At 39.7% G+C, this 20,132-nt stretch overlaps 2 protein-coding genes across 5 annotated transcripts in view; one reads left to right on the forward strand and one right to left on the reverse strand.

Moving 5' to 3' along the window:
• The window catches only part of MARCHF1 (membrane associated ring-CH-type finger 1), an 889,798-nt gene that overhangs the window by 853,223 nt on the left and 16,443 nt on the right, over window positions 1-20,132 (forward strand). For all 4 annotated transcript variants that reach the window (XM_043566174.1, XM_043566194.1, XM_043566163.1 and 1 more), the window contains one exon: window positions 19,754-19,901. In XM_043566174.1, coding sequence (XP_043422109.1) covers window positions 19,754-19,901 — 148 coding nt within the window. The remainder of the gene's footprint in view (window positions 1-19,753; window positions 19,902-20,132) is intronic.
• The window catches only part of TMA16 (translation machinery associated 16 homolog), a 67,183-nt gene continuing 50,289 nt past the window's right edge, over window positions 3,239-20,132 (reverse strand). Inside the window, exon 7 of the mRNA XM_043566225.1 lies at window positions 3,239-8,906. Coding sequence (XP_043422160.1) covers window positions 8,837-8,906 — 70 coding nt within the window. The 3' untranslated portion in view covers window positions 3,239-8,836. The remainder of the gene's footprint in view (window positions 8,907-20,132) is intronic.

Here is a 20,132-nt window from a genome sequence, read left to right on the forward strand (position 1 = left end):
CCCAGCCACGCAGTATGTCTCTTTCACTCAGCCCATCTCTAGCACTATCACATGAATCACAGCATGAGACTGTGCTGAAAACGAAATCCTACTGCACGTTAAGCCAACGAAAACCATAGTTCTGCTTACCTTAGAAAAAATCATTTATGAAAGGAAAATCCAAACTCCCCATTCAAAATTGCTTTATGGTGATTTTTTTTAGAAGCAGAGTATCGAAATTGTGTACTTAGAACAGTGCCACAAAGCAGTGCTTGCTGGGGGAAGGAAACAAGCTTGTTCAATAACATAGGTTTTTGAAACAGGCTTTGTCTTGGAGGCTTGATGATTTACAGATAAATCTCTCCTCAGTCCTGCCAAGATAATTGGACTAAGGGCATACATGTTAGCAGGTTTTGTTTTCTATTCAACTAATAAGTAGCTTTGTTGTTAATCCTTATTATGTTCATTACTTAAGAACATGCAATATGGCAGGTGATACTCCTCCTAGAGAGGCTTTGTGGGAGACTGCTAGGGAATCAGGGCAAGATACATTCCGCTTAGTAGAATGGACTTTCAGAGAATATGCAGGAATTCCTGGGCTCCTGTTAGCATGCGGCGGGATCTAGGGGGGAGGGGAGCAGACTCTTAAATAAAACCTTGCACTTGCTGCTTTTTTGCCTGCTTTCCTGACTGAATGTCTTGTCCACTTGGATGTTTCATCTGTTTCCTAACAAGGTTCAAGATAAAGAGTGAGAACTAGTATTTCATAGGTCAGGTAACACTGCCTTACCGTGAGATTAGTTTTCTTTTAACATAACTTGGTAGATAGTTTGCAATCTTGAAATACCAGAAGGTCCTGCATTGCCATGGATTTCTTGATGCAACTAACCCATGTTGTCAAGGCAACCCACTTCATGTTTTCTCCCCTCTAGAAAACCATTTCCATGTTGCAAACCTTAAATCACAATCATCTCTTAGAATACACAGGGTCAAACATCCCCTGTATGCACAAAGCTATTACTTTTTTTTTTATAAGATATCGTGTCATTACAGTAGAATAATTTGACTTGAGGGATAATGTGTGTATTAAGGCATTGAAGTTAAAATAATTCTGTAGCATTTATGTCCTATCTCCCCATTTCCAGGAGATGTGAGGTTGTTTCCTACAAGCAGTTACATTTTTTGAAGCTCTAGTAACAATGTTGACATATTTTGACTAATTTCTATGTAAATTGATTGCAATCAACAGCTTTTTCATGGTTTGTGAAATTAAATCACTTAAAAGATGAAGTACTTTTTGGAATTACTATCACCCACCTGTTGTATATTTTCTCCTTTTTTAAGAGACAAAGACCAGTTTTGAGAGTTCTTCCATGTTATTGATATGACTCCACTATTCTCTGAGAACCTGGGTTAGCATCATGCTGGAACTCAGAGACTGACATCAGGCGGAAAGTGTTCCCTCAGATATCTGGGCTGTTTGAGTGGTTGGTTTAAAAGAAAATCCCAATTGGGGTGCCTGGGTGGCTCATTTGGTTACGCATCCGACTTTGGCTCAGGTCAGAATCTCATGGTTTGTGAGTCACAGCCCTGCATCCAGCTCTGTGCTGACAGCTCAGAGCCTGGAACCTGCTTCGAATTCAGTGTCTCCCTCTCTCTCTGCCTGCTCCCCCCTACCTGCCCCCCACTCCCCGCTCATTCTCTGTCTCTCAAAATGAATAAACATTTTTTAAAAATCCCAATGAAAGGATAGTAGGAATCATTTTACCCCTTTTCCTAGTTCACTATTAACAAAAAAATTGGGTTAGGTTAAGATTCTTTCTGAGGTTTGAAAATTTGAAGACTTTATTTTTAACCTACGCTTGGCAATACAACTCACAGGCTACATTTAACTTACGTAGTGATCAGAAGTAATTCTTAGTGACTCATCCAGTACTGTTGGTCTGGCTTTCTAGTTAGTCTTTCAAATATTTATAAGACTTCCTGCCCCTTACATTTTTGTTCAAAAGTTGATTGCATAAAAGGTAGCCATGTTTCATTTCATGATTCCCAAAGGTTTGAGAACACAAGTATGTGGCTTTAAATGAAGTTTCTATGTGGGTCTTAATGGCTCAGAGCATTTTCACGTTGCACGTTTATTAGATAAAACCTACTTTGGCACCTTTCAGCTGCCATTCTTATTTCAACAAGCTAAAGAATTTTATCCATATAAAATAGTACAAATTATCATATCCACTATTGAGGAACTGGCATTATTTTCTTTCCATTATTGTGATTTGACAGGTCAGGCATTCAAACGTCAGTCAGTCTACAAAGCCTTTTAGGTTACTTAGCTCAGCCCTCTCCTGTTATATCCTTCAAAAATTATTAGCACTCCATCACAATGCACAAAGGATTTGAGCCTACTTACAGAAATACATGCCAAAAAGTGAAGCCAATGGTTAAGGAGGTTGTAGGAAAAAGAAGCGAGTGAAATAAAATCCTAAGACAAACATAAGGAAGATGCATACCACGGGTCCTGTGTGCTAGTTAGACAGGAAGAATAATTTGCTTCCAAATGGATTAGCATCCAAAACAAAGAAGGAAGTGTGGTAAATTAAATAATTTATACAGATATAAATATTTTATACAAATGTAAATATTTTAGCAAATACATAGATTATCAGATCACTGAGGTCCTAGGGAAATTTTCCTCTTGTGCTGCCATTAAGTAAATTTGGTAAAGGTGTATATCATTTACAGTAATTATACTCTAAGATGCATTGTGCTAATGACCATAATAATCAGCCAGCATTTCCTGGTTGCTTGCTGGTGTTAGGCACTGTGCTGCATGCTTTGTTGTGTACCCAGCCTCATTTAACTCCCCCAAGAAACATGAAATAGGTATTCTTATCATAATGTCACAAGGGAAAAAACTCAGGCTTAGAGAAGTTAAATAAACTGTCTAAGGTGTCTGTTTTTACCCAGTGGAGCTGGGATTCAGTCTTAAATCAATGTTATGCCTAAGTCAGATTTTTTTTTAATTTTTTTTTTCAACGTTTATTTATTTTTGGGACAGAGAGAGACAGAGCATGAACGGGGGAGGGGCAGAGAGAGAGGGAGACACAGAATCGGAAACAGGCTCCAGGCTCTGAGCCATCAGCCCAGAGCCCGACGCGGGGCTCGAACTCCGGGACCGCGAGATCGTGACCTGGCTGAAGTCGGACGCTCAACCGACTGCGCCACCCAGGCGCCCCTAAGTCAGGTATTAAGCACTATTCTACACTGTCTCTATAGGTCAAAGTAGGGAGTGATCGCATCTGCCTGCAAAGTTAGAAAATGCTTCCCAGGTAGAGAGGGAGTTGAAATTGGTTATGAGTAGTAACTAGATGTCTCCCAATGAGACGTAAACATTTGAAGACATGCGAGAAAACAGTGCATTTAAATTCACACAGGATGAGTAGTTCACAAATTGAAAATAGCTGGCTTTGCCAGAAAGAAGGATGACCATAGGCAAGTTTCTCAACCTCCCATCCTCATCTACAATGGAAGTAATAATAGGATGCCCATCATTGAGAGGTTTTGAAAATTAATAATGTAAGGCTATTAATATTATTGTTAAGACAGATAATAGATGAAGTTAAACAGAAGCAAGGGCCAGATTATATCCAATGCTTCGCTAAAGAAGGACATGGGAAGGACGGTAAGGGTATTAAATAATGAACTGATATATTTGGACTTTTGAAAGATTGCTTTGCAGCAATGTGTGGAGAATGAATTGCCCATGTAGTTGAGCCAGGCACAACATGCAAGCTAGAAAACAATATGGACTTAATTAAAGCAGTAGCTGAGGGGACAGAGAGGAAGGAACTTAATAGGGTGTAGTTACTGAACGACTGCCAGAGCTGAAGATGAGAAATGAGGTGTAGGAAATAACCTGTGATGATTCTCAGCTTTCTGCCTCCACTGATTAGGTGAAGGTTTTAATTATTAACTAAGGAAGAATATACATGCAGATGAACAAATCTGGGGAAATAATATAAGAAGTACAGTCAGAACACATGAGTTTGAGATGCTTGTGAGCCGGCGAAGTAAAGGAGGTGAGTCTGAGAGAGGTTGAATCTGGACTCGGAGGGAAATGTGGGTGGACATCATCAGGATATCTGTGGTCGTGGAAGCCCCAGACTCAGATGAATCAGTGAGGAGTGAGGTATGATGAGAATGTGGAGGAAGATGGAGCCCTGGGACCCAGATGTAGGGCCAAGTGGAAAAGAGAAACCAGCAGACATGCTCAACAGCACCAGCCAGAAAGGGGCAAGAGACCAGTGAAGAGTGACACTCTTGAAACTAAGGCTTAAAAGAAATTGGAAGAGTCGGCAGTGCAGTGTCGAGTGCTACAGACAAGACTTTTGAGTAAACGTAAAATTAGGAGGTCATCAGTAATTTTTAGCAGGAACCATTTCAGGGTGGCCACATTTGTGACAGCTGGATTTCAGAGGGTTGAAGAATCTACAGAAAGTAAGAAAGGGTTGACATTCAGAGAAAGGTAGAATATGCATTCTAAAATGTTGCCTGTGAAGCAGTAAGTAAATGGCTTTTGGTGGAGCAGAGAACCAGAGACTGTGTTGTTGTTGTTGTTGTTGTTGTTGTTGTTTAACTGGAGATAAATGTATAAGGTTCTTAAGTATTAAAAAAAAAAACAAAAATAAGCAACCAAGAGGAAAAAAATATGGGGAAAAGCAAATGATCAGTACACACACACACACACACACACACACACAGCAATCTAAACTATTAACATTTCAACAACAATCTAGTATCAATTTTATCCTGTTAAATTGGCATTTCAAACATGCTCAGAGTGGAATAATTTTCCCAGAGAGCAAATTTGACACATACCAGAAGTCTTAAATATGTAATACGATGTCTCCATTAAGTTTTATTTCTAAAGATTTACATTAATGAAGTAATCATGGGTGTGCACAATATTTTGCTACATGAATTCTTGGCACAGTATTAGCTATAACAGTGAACAAACAAATGTAAAACCTAAAACAATAATACTTCCAGGAGAAAACATACGAGAAAATCTGTATGACTTTGGGATAGGCAAAAAATAACCAAAATAACCAAAATTTCTATTAGTGAGATGCTAAAAGAGACTTCAGTTGCTATTTGATAGCATATATGCAGCCATTAAAAATGAAATACAGTGACATTCATGATATATCGTTACCTTTTAAAAACTGTTTTTATTAAAGTGTGTTAGCATAATGTCTCCCTTTTATTTAAAAATAGAACTCTTACTCAGCATTGTACTTAAGGTTCTAGCCCCTCTATGTGCAAATGTTCTGGAACACTGTAAAAGGGAGTGTCTGTACCTGCTATGCAGATAGGAGAAAAGTACTGTGGCCCAGAAAGCGGCACTCCTTTTTGGTAGCCAATGGGGGGATCAGTGCATGGAGACAAAATCCTGTCCTCCTGGGCTCCAGTGATAGAATGAATGATAGGCCAGAGCACAAGTGCAGACAGAGTCTTTTAAGTTCAGGATAGATGGTCTTTGTGAGGTGACTCAGACTCTGCAGTCTCTTGAACCATGTGTCCCGAAGTAGTCCTCTGTTAGACCCAGTCTCCAAGTTCTCCCCTGCTAGAGTGGCTTGTAGATGAGACCTATTGTCAAGGGTCATGGAAAGTGACTAATTTAGACTGCAGAGGGATGCTTTGTCCTCTTAGATAAGAGGAGAGGAAGTAGGAAGGGTGTGATGCAGTTTATAAATGAGGATTTAGTCTAAAGACAGGAAGTTGAGAATTTATGCATGAGGGAATCAATGTTCTCCAAAGTAGAAGTTATATTTAATAAGACCCACTGTCAAGACATCACTTCTTTCCCTCTCCTGGAGGGAAAAACTAGTAGCAGAAACTACTAGTTAATCACTCTCTGTCTCCACTTTATCTTCCATACAGCTATAAGAATGACCTTTTAAAAACCCTGGTATCCCTAAACTCTAAAAGCCTTTCTATCTTAGTCCTTGGAGATTGCTTAAACTTGGCCCATACCTCAAATCCATGGCCTGGGACCATCCACATCTTGTACCTGCTTTCTGGAAGTGCCTGCAGCCTACTTTCTGTTTCTACATACTCTGTCCATGTAGATTGTCCCACTTCTGTTCATATAAATCTGATCTCCAAGATGAGTCACTTTGTGGATTTTGTCCCCAAATTCACTTACCTCACCATTTGGTGAGCTCAGTAGCAGGAGAGCAATCCCACCATGAAGCCCAGGGGCTTCTGCCTTCTGTCAGCTACCCCACAACACTCTCAACCCCTCCATCTTCTCCTTTCCTCAGGATAGACAAACTTTCTCCATTGTCTCACTCAAAGAGATCAGCCCACATCTGTGTTCCTTGTGGTCTTGATTTTCACTCCAACTAATCATACAGAAATTTACTTTGAACAAATTCTGAGAAGGAAATCTGGGAAGGACATCTACTTTTCCCCACACACGAATGTCTGTCAATCTCGGGCCCCATTTTCCCTGCCTTTGGGTTGATACTCAAGGCTCTTCACCATCCGGTCCTGCCCACTCTTCCCACCTCACCTCTTGCCTTTTAACCTCTTGCTCACGCTCTGAGTCTTTGCAGTTTCCTCAAGCAAATCTGCATCCCGCAGAACTGTGTGAATTTTCACATAATTCACCTTATTCTCTTTCTCCTTCTTATCATGCTCAGCTCAAGCATTGAAAGCATTTTATGATCTTTAATAGAAAGGGGATGTTTAAATGGGAATATTAAACATTCCTACTCCATTTTCAATGTGGATAACTGAACTTCACCTCTTGGTTTTTATAAGAACAAATTATTAGAATAATATTAGATTGGCTTACCATTGGCTTACCATATTCCTGTCCCTTTGCAGGGATTCAGTAGCACTAGAGAAATGGACAACTGAATCTGCTGAAAAATGATGTCTTATCAGAATTTTAATGACTGGGAATTAAGGACATGGAGAAGGAAGCAGGCCAACCCATTTTTATTAGATTTCCAAAGAGATGGGGCGGGGGAGAGGAGATAAACTATTAAATAAGAACTTTTAAATAAGAATTCCTCTCATATTCACTTCTGAGTCTTAAAAGCTAGGAAGAAAAATGGAATCTATGCTAGAATGTGAACAAGTATCACTTGTGTCTCAACAAATTCCACACAAAGAGCAACCAGATATGAGGGATACATTGCTTGAAACAGACTTCTCAGCAAGGGCACCTGGAGGTCCAGAACAAGTTGTTTTCGGTGTCCTCTAAAAGGACATAAAATTTTTGGCCACCCAGAAACTTTCCTTGGTTCAAAGCAACTTCTTAAATGGAAGAACACAAGAGTTGAGTGTGGTAGGATGGGACACGGTTGCCTTTCCTATACTGCAAAATTCAGGAATGTAGTTGAACATTCCCCTGCAAACAAGAAGGAGCTACCAGTAGGCTGAGAATCAGCATTTGAGATTTGGAATTATTCTAAGTACCACAAATGAGGAAACTGGCCAGTTGTGGTTGTTTTCCAAACATGTCACGTCCCCGAACCATAAGTTTCATTTCCAGCCTGTAGAGATTATATGTACCTCCCACCCTTCCCTGGTCCAGTGCTTCCTTATTTTGTAAGAAGCGGATATGTTACTATTAAATCAATTAAAGGGAAAGGCAGCTTAAAGCAAAGGCCCTCAATCTGCAAGTGTCTCAGACTTCTCTGAGAATTCAATGAAAGGATATGGACCTCTCCCCAGAAAAAGTAAATGTAGCGTTTTACATACAATTTACAAAATTAATATACCCCTAGAAATCCCAAGGAACTTGGCTCTTTAATGAAAAGGCTTCAGTTTTAGGACAACACTCTTAGCAAAGGCTCAGTCTCTAAAATGCAAAACAAGCTTAAAAGTAATATGTTGAGTCAACTAATTATGCTGGATGTCAAAACGCTGCTAAAACTAATTTTTATTTGGTTATCTTTGTGTTATTATATCTAAAATGTGAATCAATAGAGTAAAGGTCATTGGCTGCCATTTAAGCTGGAGTAGAAGAGATTTATTTCTCAAATTTATTTCAAATTTTTATATGAGAGTAAAAACACCAGCTACAATGATAAAAACATTATATACAGTGTTCAGATGTGACACTACTATTAAAGCAGGCTAGAAATAGGATGAAGAAATTTTTTTTGACTCCTAAAAATAAGTATTGACAATGAGCTGTCAGTAGAATTGACACTTTGTACAATAGAGACGCCACAGAGAAAACTCGCTTTTTTCTTTGCTGCCACCCGAAGGAATATTTTGGAAAGATAACTATATACATTCACACATACGTACAAGACAGTTGAGAGAAAGAAGCATTTATGAAATCAAAGTCTGATGGGCAAATACAGTTCCCTGTTCTAATACACAAAGCTCCACAATTATGATGCTAATGTAAAGTCTAAGAAAGCAGGAATTTAGGTTGTGTTCTCTTGCACCTAGAAAATATCTGACACATTGTGATGCTTCAGTAATTAGCTCCTCCTGAATGAAAAAATCTACTACTCAATAGAGTTTTTAAAAATCTACATATAACCTACTGTATTGCTCTGGGCAAATCAGTTCAGTTCTCTGGGCCTCCGTTTTTCCATGTAGAAAGGGAGGGGTTAAATTTGGGTCTTTTAAAATTGGGTCTTCTAATATTCCCAGTCTCTATGATTCTGCTTAGTACATAGGTACTTTCTTCTAAACTGCAAGGCTATGATCATTTTAGGTACAAAGAGCCAGCAAGCAATGGCCTATGAAGACCCACATGCACATGGAGGAAAGGCGATACTTACAAATGAAATAAACATGAGGAATGTATATTTCTGAGGCATGTTTATTTCTTCTGGGGAAGAACATCACAGAGGGCAGTGGCAATTCCAGGAGTCCTACGCAAGGTCTTAAATCTGTAGAGAAGAAGGAATATGCCATTTTATGGAATGTGATCCAGTTATTCTGTTTTCTTTATGAAGTCACATCCCATAATGAAATATCCCCACGGACACAGCACCGTAGATTTTCTGACAGCTCAGCATGCCTGAAGTGGTAATACACTGATCTCTCTTCCAGAATGTATGATATGGTATTTTTCACCATGAACTCAAGAAAAGACAGACAACCAAGTATTGGTTGAATATTTTAAAATAAATTTTATTTAAGTGCATCTCTTAAGTCTCTAAGTAATTTGTGTTCTTACATGACAATACTAATCAGCCCAGATTAGGGTGAAATTTTTTTTGGCGGGTGGTGGTGGGGGGGGGTTGAGGGGGTTGGTAGGGAGGTAGATATATTTTCACTCTTGTGGAAAAATATTAGAAATTACACTTTCTCCCTAAAATATTTCCCTAAATTTTTATTTCCTCAGAAAAGTAATCCTCAAATTTCAGCATACATAAAAATCAGTTGGGAATGTTTATTGAGAATGCAGGTTTCTAGATCCTCATACAGATCTGGGACAGAGCCTCAGATTTTACCATTTTAACTATTGCCATGTCAATTCTGATGCGGATCTGCCAGAGTACCTCCTAGCACATCTCCCCTCTAGACAGACCTAGCTGTCCAGTTCTTTCTTTTTTCCCTCTCATCTTCATTTGTGACATCATTGCACCCTCTAGTGGATGATTGTACTCAGTAATTTTTTTTTCTTATACTTAAAAACACTTTGCTCAAATCTAAGGAAATCTCATTGCTTATGAATTTCTTGAATGGAAACAATGGGAGCTTGGGAGAGCGTTTATAAGAAAACATGTTTACTAAGCATCAAATTCATATTTATGTATATATATTTAGTATGTAATATACACACAGTTTACAAAAAGAATTTTAATCCTGGTAAGTTTGACTGAATTTAAGATAGCTAATAGGCTTTTACAATTTTTTAAGTTCTTATTTATTTATTTTGAGAAAGAGAGAGTGAGTGGAGGAGGGGCATAGAGAGGGAGAGAGAGATTCCCAAGCAGGCTCCTGTGCTGTCAGTACAGAGCCCCATACAGGGCTCAGTCCCAGAAACCGTGAGATAGAAACCAAGAGTCGGTCGGACTCTTAACCAGCTGAGCCACCCAGGTGCCCCCATATATTTTTGTAACTTTGTATCTACTGACCACAAATGTTTAGACTATTTATACCTGTATTATTGATACTCTCACATAGCAGTTTCCATAAACGCCTTCCAGCGCATCAGTACAATAACTTGGGTCTTCCAGATTGCTCCTTCTGAGCATCTTTTAGTACCTAGTGGTCCTTGAGACCCCTTGAGTCACACCTAAGATCCACAGGTCTTTTCAGAGAGTATTATATGTTTTTCACCCCATGGTTTCTATCTCTGAAAAACCTTGTTTATTGAGGCTAAAACCTCAAGGATCACAAATTCTGTTGGACCAAGCAGGTAATATAAATGAGTAAAGTAAGCAAGGTGTAAACCAGAGAGTGGTGGGGGCTAAGGAGAACTGAGTTTATTACATTTCAAGGAATTCAAAAATTAATATTTGTGAACCCACGATGGGCCTAAGAACCATATGGAACTTGGTTTTACAAACCAGTTAAGGACCCCTGGTTTACTTGAGGGTTAATTAAATGCTAACTATTATGGATGTTCCCATGTATAATTCTAACAAATACCCTATATAAGACATAGTAGATCATCCCAATTTTACCAGTGAGGTAACTGGAGCTTGAGGAGGTGGGTTACTTGCCCAACATCAGAGTCAACATCAGAGAGTTGAGACTTCCTGCCTGGGACTCTAGTCCAGGTTGGCCTGACCCCAGAGTCTGTGTTCTCATTCACTTCATCCCAAAGCATCTCTGAGCATGTGGCTTCTTGCCTGTTTGGCCTGTCACTTTATGCTCCTCATCACCTGCCCCCCATGCGGCCCCTAATTCTCCCTGTTTCCCACCCACCGCCCCCCCCCCGCCCCCAGCCTGGCTCTTTCCAACATCTTCTGTGTTCTCTTAGCCTCTGATTCTACTAGTGTCTTTGCATTTCGACCATTTCTTATCAGGTAATTGACACCTTTCTCTGCATCAGCATGATTCTTAGTAACTTATTACTCACATCATAAGCTAATGTGATAAGCATATTCATACAATTTTTTTCTTACTATTGCATAAATAAGTGCACCTTTTCCTAGAACTTTAAAATGGTATTTCAGTGATGCTTAGATTTTTGTTATAAGTTAGATCTGCCCTGATATAACATCTCTACGTTTCTACTCAACTGGGCTGTTTCTGAGTACTACTGTAAATACTGCAAAGTAATATGAACTCTTCTTTAAAGTACTATAGAGCAGTTGGCTCAAAAAAATTTGTTTTGAAAATAAATATTAAGAGTAATTGTGTATAAATTCAAGTTAATTACTTGTGGAGGAGAATGAGCTATTTCTTTCACTTATCCATTCTCAGGTAACTTCTTGGGTTGTGCAATCACTAAGAAAGAATGGCAGCCCTGGGGCGGGTTTCTGGATGTTTCCTATCAGGCTGGCTTTCATCTTCTCCATTCCTCAAGAAAGACATCATTATAATCCACACACCCACATTAATGCTTTTTTATTTGGGATGTTTGAGTCTCTCCAACCTTTTATAAAAACTGTCACCCAAAATAGTATTTCTTTGGGAAGTCTTAACATAACATTTTGAATTGAATTTCCAAACAAAAAAGAATGAAAACGTACGGGCACATATATTGCAACCTGTGATATATTTTTTCCAATCCTAACAGAAAAGAAGCTCTCATCGTGCAGCCTTTTACATGATTCTACCTAGTTTATGCAGAGTAAATTACCCACTTGCCCTTCTTTGTACAAATAGTTAACAAAAACAGACTGTATTTCCCTGCTATGAGACTCAGTATTCAGAAAAAAAAAAATCTATTTGAACTTGGAAAATAGATGGAGATGGGTGGCTTTGGCTGCCTTAATTGTGTATGAACAAACCCCAGCTCATCCTTCCTTCATCCTTCGGTGATCAGCTATCAACAAGAAGCATCACTCTAGAAGATAAAGACAATTGAAGTTTAATTGGATACAGTGCTGCAAGTTCCAAGCTAGGGTAGCCACTAACTTTATTGAATTCTTTTTAAGTACATGGAACTGCTCTGCACTTATGTGCGTTAACTCACTTCAACTTGACCCTGTAAAGTAGGTACTATTCTTATCACGATTTATAGGTAAGGAAATGGAAAGACAGAAAATTGAAATAACTCACCCACGATCACACAGCATTTAGTGGTAGAGTCAGGATTTGAACCCAGAGCCCTCATTTTTAACAAGTACACCTTGAATCGAAGACACAGAGTACATTGTGAAATTGCACGGCTCATTCCTCAGTGTTGGATTCAGCCAGGCCTGGGTATGCATATTGGGAGCTAGCTGCCCAGGGGATTCTGTTACACAGCCAAGTCTGAAAACTACTTCTAATTATAAAAGATTCCCAGAACTGAACAATTTTTATTCTTACTTCCCCCCATGTTCAGGTAGTGCCCATTAGTTAGTAACTCTAAATGCCAAAGGAGACCAACCGAGCAGTAGCAGGATGTAGCCGTTGATTCCAGGTTCCCAAGTGTTCCTCCTCTTTGTGGGAAAATGTGTAAACCGTGTCTCAGTAAGACTGGCCAATTACTTGCAGCATTATTTTTACCTTAGCTGGGTATCTATGACTGTTTTCCCCAACTTTAAATCACCACATGCTCAAATGACCCCCAGAAGGTAGCTGTTCATGCTGTATATTTCGAGTGGAGATTTGAAGGTTCATCTGACACACGGCCCATACCTCACTATTTGCGCGCGCAATTTTTTTGGATATAGATCCTAACCCTTCTTGCAGTACAAGACCATCTCCTTCTGTCCTGTTGTCAAGAGAAACAAAGGAGCTGCATTCAGTCAAAAGTATAGAATGCCCCTTCACATTGGACCTTGCATGAAAGATGTTAAATAATTAGTATCAGTGGACCAAAAGTGGAAGAGAGAACTGGGTGACGAGTGGGGAGGCTGATTTCAGATTATAGCAGTCGCACAGAGAATTTCTGGATATAACATTTGAGATCTGGGCTCCCACTAAGAAAGCCAGGAGATCTATGTACACAGTTTGAATCATGTACCAGCTTGAATCGTACACTTTCTGACTTGTGTCAGATAATAAGCACTTTAACTAATCAGTGAGCTTAACTACCCACCCTCCACATCTCAACCTGGCTTTCTTGTTTCCTACCTTTCATCAGGTTTGTGGTAAATATCACCAAAAGCCTGAAGAAGTGGTTCAGTCGGTTAAGAGTCTGGCTCTTGATTTTGGCTCAGGTCATGATGTCATGGTTTGTGGATTGAGCCCCATGTCAGGCTCTACAATGACAGTGTAGAGCCTGCTTGGGATTCTCTCTCCCTCTCCCTCTCTCTCTCTTTCTCTTTGACTGTTTCTCTCTCAAAAATAAATAAGTAAACATTTAAAAAAAAATAAATAAAAGCCTGAAGAGGTCACAGTTTTCCTCCAGGGTTCTCCAATCCATTTTTAAGAAAGAAATTATTTACCAAGGCATGTCTGTGAATTTGGGAATTAATTAAGTTCTCAAGAGTTAGGCCTTATAGATGTAAAGAGTCTTTTGTTTGGTTCTCTCCCACAGTATTTGAATTATAACTAATGAAATTAGTTTTAATATGTTTTCGTTTAATTAGTTTTAATATGTTTTCATGTACCTAAACACTAATTTGAAAATTAAAAAGCAAAATGGTTTGTTTAGTAATTAATGAGCTAATGACAAATGATTTTATTTTATTTCAAACAGATTCACTGATGTTGTGATTTTTTTCATTCAACCTGAAATACTTATATCACAGCCAAGTAACCAACCTGGTTTGTTGATTTTCCTTCCCTGAACTACTAATCAGTTTATGACAGGGAGTGACAAGTGCTACTTCTAGTATAGGCATCATTGAGGTCACCATACAACTCTGCCAAGTGTCATTAGACAGGTGGTGCTCAAAGTCTACCTTGCATCAGAATCACCTGAGAGCTAGTTAAAACATGGTTGTAGGACCCCACCTCCAGAGCTTCTGATTCAGTAAGTCTGGTGTTAGGCACAAAATATTGCATTTCTAGTGTTTAAAACTCAATTCAGGCATATTAAAATTTGTAAGAGTTTATGTGAGCAAAACTCAGTTTGAATCCGGCAGTGCAAAACCAGAAGTGTTAGGAGCTCTTTACCCACAGGATCCAGCGGAGAGACTATACAGAGAAAGGGCGGGAAGGAAGAACGGAAATAATTTGATTGGCTGTAGCTCAAAGCCTAGTTGACTGTGGTTGGTTTATCCTTAGGTTTCCATTTCCGAACCTTCAGGCATTTATAGGCTTAGATTTTGGTTTGCTTAGGTAGGCTGTGTTGGCATTAAAGCCATCTCAGCCCCACGGCCTCCATGTTTAGTTGAACACTAAACAAGAACCAAGTTGATGCTGCTTCTGGGGAACACTCTTTAAGAACCACTGCCCCAGGGGCGCCTGGATGGCTGGGTTGATTAAGCATGCCACTCTTGATTTAGGCTCAGGTCATGATCTCACGGTTGGGTTAGAGCCCTGCATCAGGCTCTGCTCTGAGTTGACAGTGAAGAGCTTGCTTGGGATTCTCTCCCTCTCTCTGCCTCTTCTCCACTTGCACTCTCTCTCTTCTCAAAATAAATAATAAACATTAAAAAAAAAGAAAAGAAAAAAAGAAAAGAACCACTGCCCCAGGAAACAGATTCATAAATACAGAGAAGAGGGAAGAGGGTCGCCAGGGAGAAGGTAGGGGATGGGCAAATAGGTGAAGGGGAGTAGAATGTACAGGCTTTTAGTTATGGAATGACTAAGTCACAGGAATAAAAAGTACAGCATAGGGCATATAGTCAATGGCGTCATAATTGTGTTGTATGGTGACAGATGGTAGCTACACTTGTGGTGAGCGTACGGTACCATATGGACTTGTTAATCACTACGTCGCACACTTGGAACTAACCTAACATTGTGGGTCAACTATTCTTCAATTTAAAAAGAAAAAAAAAAAGAAGGAACCACAGCCCCATACCAGTGGACCCTTTAGAAACTTCACCAATATTATAAGCCTCAGAACGTTTACTTACTATCTCTGGCACAATATATCTTACTAAAGCATATAGATAATGTAATAAACTTTAGACGCCCCGAATATTATTTTTACTCACATGAAGTAAAACTCTACTATGTAAGTCGGTTCGGAAAATTTTAAGTGCTCTGACAGGGAGTGACAGTTAAGTGTGGTTTTGCATTTATGCGGGGTTGTTGAAATATCCAGGAAGAGCTTGCTCAGCTGGCTGGCTGGGAGCTCCTGGATCTGGCTTTACCAGTGGGCTGGAAGGCACTGTTCTCGGTACTAGTACAGTTTGGGCCTGGCGCCACCTGGTGGTAGTTATTTGCTCCATCATTCTGTAGCTTTGCTGATAATCCAGTTTCAATGGCTGTTAAGAAAATCAGAAAATGTAGTGGAAACTATGTCAAGGAAGAAAAAGAAATGGATTTAGTAAAGCATTCCTTAGCCCGTGTATTTTGATAGTGTGCAAATAAGCGTCCTCTATTCTTCTCTGATACAAAGATTTACAAAAGCATTCTTATTGGATGGTATTTTTTAATTTATGTGTTAGGACAGAATAAGAATACAAGTGACTTAAACTAGAAAACCTTCACAGTTTGATTCAGCCAACACAAATGGAACATTTCACAGAAACAATGTGAGTATAAATGCATCAATTTATACTCCAATTCAGAAGTCCTCAGAAAAAATCTAGTTGTATGGTTCGAAGTGAATAACAGAGTTCTGCTCAATTCTTTCCATTGTTGAGGGGTTTCCATAAGGGACTAAAGGCCAAGAGCAATGAAGCAGGTACCAAAGACCTAGAGATCCAAAGACAGCAAGGTCCAAGACCACCCACGTAGGAGGTGCTAAGATTTTGCCACACTGGTTTTGCCAACATTAGCTAATCCCTCATTTTGGAAGTGTAAAAGAGGACTGAGCGACTGATGGGGGGTGGACAGGGGGGTTGGCGGTGCAAAGAGTCATAGACAGCTGGACGGTGTGCTGTGGTGTATCACTGCCCCTTGTCCCTCAAGGAAGGGAAAGGGAGCTGCTGACTTATTTCCACCAGCTTCCTTGAGTCTCCTTGGAGAGACATGTGTCGTCTTAAAACTGAGGGATTTGTAGATGGATATGTGACTCAGGCCCGAATAATCTAGAGAGGAATGGCAGTGACTCTGCTTTCCCTGCTGGTAATAAGACAAAGGTGAGGTTGTTCCCCTGGCAGAGAGCTGTGTGTCATCAATGACGGGCCAGACGTTAGTATTTTCTGTGTGCCTTTGGGCAAGGCCAACGCAGAGACGTCTCAGAAGGGGTGCATGAGAATTTACATCCCAAACAAACACCCAGGTGATGCTGACACCACACTGCTGCTGAGCAGGGGCCACACTGACCCGGGGGGGGGGGCAGGCAGCTCTCCTTTCTGATATCCCCCTTCAGAGAGGTCCTGGTGGTAAACATCGGACTGGGGTCTGATGGGCATCAGCACACATTATTTTGTACAAGTGGATGGGGGGGGAGGGAGGTGAAAATGCTGTGTGCATTCCTACAGATTATCGCTTTCCTGTAACAGAATATTTTGTGAACTGATATTCAATTTCAGCATCCCAAATATTAAGTTAGAGCCCTTTCATGATAACTTTGGTTTTGTTTTTTGTTTTTTTTAATGTTTATTTTTGAGAGAGACAGATCATGTGCAGGGAGGGGCGGGGGTGGACAGAGGATCCGAAGGGGGCCCTGCACTGACAGCAGGGAGTCCCATGCAGAATTTGAACTCACAAACCGTGAGATCATGACCTGGGCCAAAGTCGGCCACTCAACCCACTGAGCCACCCAGGTGCCCCTCATAACAGCTTTGTTAAAAGATTTCTATCCTTGCCTTTCAATCCGTTCCTCATTGTAAAGCCTTACAAAATGTATTCAAACTTTATATATAAACCTGAAAACACAAGAATACGGGTGAACATTTTACAAAATACACTGATTTCTGTTAATGCTCAGTGCTGAATATTGTGTGCAATAATGTAATTATTAGAAAGAGGGCACTGTGGTATTGCATTCACCAATTGCATTTACCAATTTACCACTGTGGTATTGCATTGTGATGTCTCATGAATTCCAGAATAGTCCCTGTAAGAATTTATAAAGGAAAGCAGGGAAGTTTGATGGTCCCTTTACACTTCACTTCTCCTTAAAATGCTCCTGAGATTAGGAAGTGACAACTTCAGACCTTCTATTGTCTGGAACCAGAAGGAATCTTTACAAATGAGTTGGTCCATCCTTGTCAGCCCCACTCATATTTTTTTTTATTTGAGGCTCATTAAATTTGAAGAATGTGTTCTCAGCCACCTCATCAAAATGCTCCTTAGACTTAAGAAGACACAATTCTTAAGGTTCTTTTTTAAGCCAGTTTTACAAGTGACGGTTGATTTGGTAGGGATATTTTGTTACTGAACATGTTTTCATCCGCTTGGAACATTTAGGAAATGTGAACGTGTAAAGCTGCCTTTCTGCACCACCCGGCAGTTTTTATTTGGTCATACTGGATATAAAGATAATTCACAACGGTCCTTAAATCACGAAATGCTATTGCCAAATGATAATATTCTGTTTTACAATGAGACAGGTTATTCAGATTAACGTGACAATAAATCAATGACAAAACAGATTTTTAAACATCAGTCTTTCACAGAGATGGTATGAAGTTTAGATAAAAGCCAAGATACACATATGAAAACCTTCTCAGTTCAGTGTTGATTAATTACACGTAGAGCCTAGACTGAAGCATCTGGTTCTCCCATAGCCGCATTACCAAGATTTCTCCATTATTTGTTTGATATAATATATAAAATACAGTTTAATCAAAAAAGAAAGTACAAGATGAAGTGTGAATTTTTCATTGGTTCTAACAGACCCTTTATAAGGAAAACTGTGTGATGACTAGCCAGTAGGAGAGGAATGGATGGTGTTTGGAAATATAACATTTATTTCTCTAAAGTGTTTACAAAGCTTTCTGGCGCATCATGACCAGATGTTAAGTATTGTGCTTTCTTACAAATGAAATTATAGGATCTTAATCGTCAGAATGGAAGGCACGTTAGGAAATATCAATTTAACTTTTCTATCAGGGATTGCATTTGACAGCAAGTAGCAGAGTCCTGAGAAACAGTGGCTTAATCAGACAGGGCTTTATTTTCCCTGCATATAAAGTGGGCATCCAGAGAGAAGCTGTTGCTCATCAGGCTGAGGTCTCTCCAATTCTCAAGACTTTCCCTAGAGCTTACAAGGAGCTGTTGGGACTCCTACCATTAATTATGAATTCCAGGTAGCAAAGAAGAAAAACTGAAGGAAAGGAAGAAGGGGAAGTTCCTGTGCCAGGAAGACAAGAACTCAATATCCCAGTAGATAGTCATCTCATGTCATTGATGGAAACCAGCCATTGTCCACCTCTGTCAGGGAAGGTTGGAAGGCAGCTTTTAGCTGGGCACAATGCCAACGCTCACAGAATTAGTCTGTTAATAAAGGAAGAAAAGAAGGTTCCTCTCCCCATACCTCTCTGTTACAGTCTCTGCCACAATCTATATCTTACAGAGATGAGGCGATTGGCTTAGAGAGGTTAAGCAACTTTACCTCTGTCTCAAAGCTGGTGGCAGAGTCAGGACTTACGGAGCATGAACATATGCCCTCTTGTTTTCAACTGAGGACGTGGGGATGGGTGGGAAAGGAATGGGGGTCTTCTGAAGTTCTAAAGAGTTTGCTTTAGCAAGAGCATAATAAGAATGGGGAAAAGAAGTCACGGATTCTTCAAAGTTTGGCACATTGATGTGACAAAAATCACAGCGATTTGATTTCCCTTTAGAAATGGTGCAGCGAAAAATAAAGGCACAATTCCTAACACAAAAATGAAGTCATACTGTAACCGCCAAGGCATTAAAATTTTGAGTCTGTTTCTCCAAAGTAAATAATGGACATGTTTCCTCATACAAACCTGAACTTACTACAGTAAAAATTGTGGTCCTCTTCCTCCCCCAAGAGGGATCAGCCCTCAACTTCCTGAGGAGTGTGCCTAAGGGCCAGTGATTTTGACGGTAGTGGTAGCAGAAAATCAAGATTGTGTTTGAAGGGCCTTCCTCGGATTCTCTCCCATTGCCCAGATGATAAAATGTGTTCTCTCGGAAAAGGGCTGTGAACAGATGTTGACTTTCACAGATACCATTCAGCCGTTCAAGTACCTGTTAATGTACATACGTTCAAGAATGCAACACTATATCCGGTTATGTGTTAATCTGAGAAGAGATTACTTATTACTACTTATAATCTAGTACCACAAAGGAGGGAGATATGCAGAAACCTGAAGGAAATGTTTTCCAAAAATTGTACAGCCGTAAAACTATCCCATCCGTGTTATAGACAAGAAAACTTCAGGCCAGCAAAACAGAAATTACTTCATTTAATTTGTTTAGGAAAATATTTGTTTTCATTTTAATATATATTTAAGTTATATATAACTCCAGGGGTTATGATCTCGTATCTTTCCCAACACAAAGATGTATTCGAATGTTGTCGTGTCATCTGAAATTGCAGATATCTTATGTTTCTCCTCTATTCATGGTCAATGTCTGGCATATAAATGGGGGGCCAAGTTTCCTAGTCAGAAATTCAGTATTGTAAGTGATTCATTTACAATTGCAGTGGGAGAAACTACAGATGACCACCAGCGAAAGGAGGAAAATATTCTGCTCTGTCACATTCCACGTAATCGCGATCACCTGTGTGGTTTGGTCTTTGTATGTATTAATAGATCGGACAGCGGAAGAAATCAAGCAAGGCAATGATAATGGTAAGAGCATGTCTCTTTTCTTTTTTCCTCCTATTGGTTTCTCTGATGACATCAGAGGTGGGTAGGGAAGCTATTTCCCCTGTTAGGTCTTCATGTGTGATAAGCTAGCAAAAACCAGTACTGGCAATTAAGTCATCTCCAGTTATGTTATAAATACTCTGATTGAATGCCTAGGGTCCCACGCTGAGGTATGAAATTTATCAAGTCCATATAAACATTGGTAGAGAGAAA

The sequence above is a fragment of the Prionailurus bengalensis genome, chromosome B1 (assembly GCF_016509475.1).
Source record: "Prionailurus bengalensis isolate Pbe53 chromosome B1, Fcat_Pben_1.1_paternal_pri, whole genome shotgun sequence".
Lineage (NCBI taxonomy): Eukaryota > Metazoa > Chordata > Mammalia > Carnivora > Felidae > Prionailurus > Prionailurus bengalensis.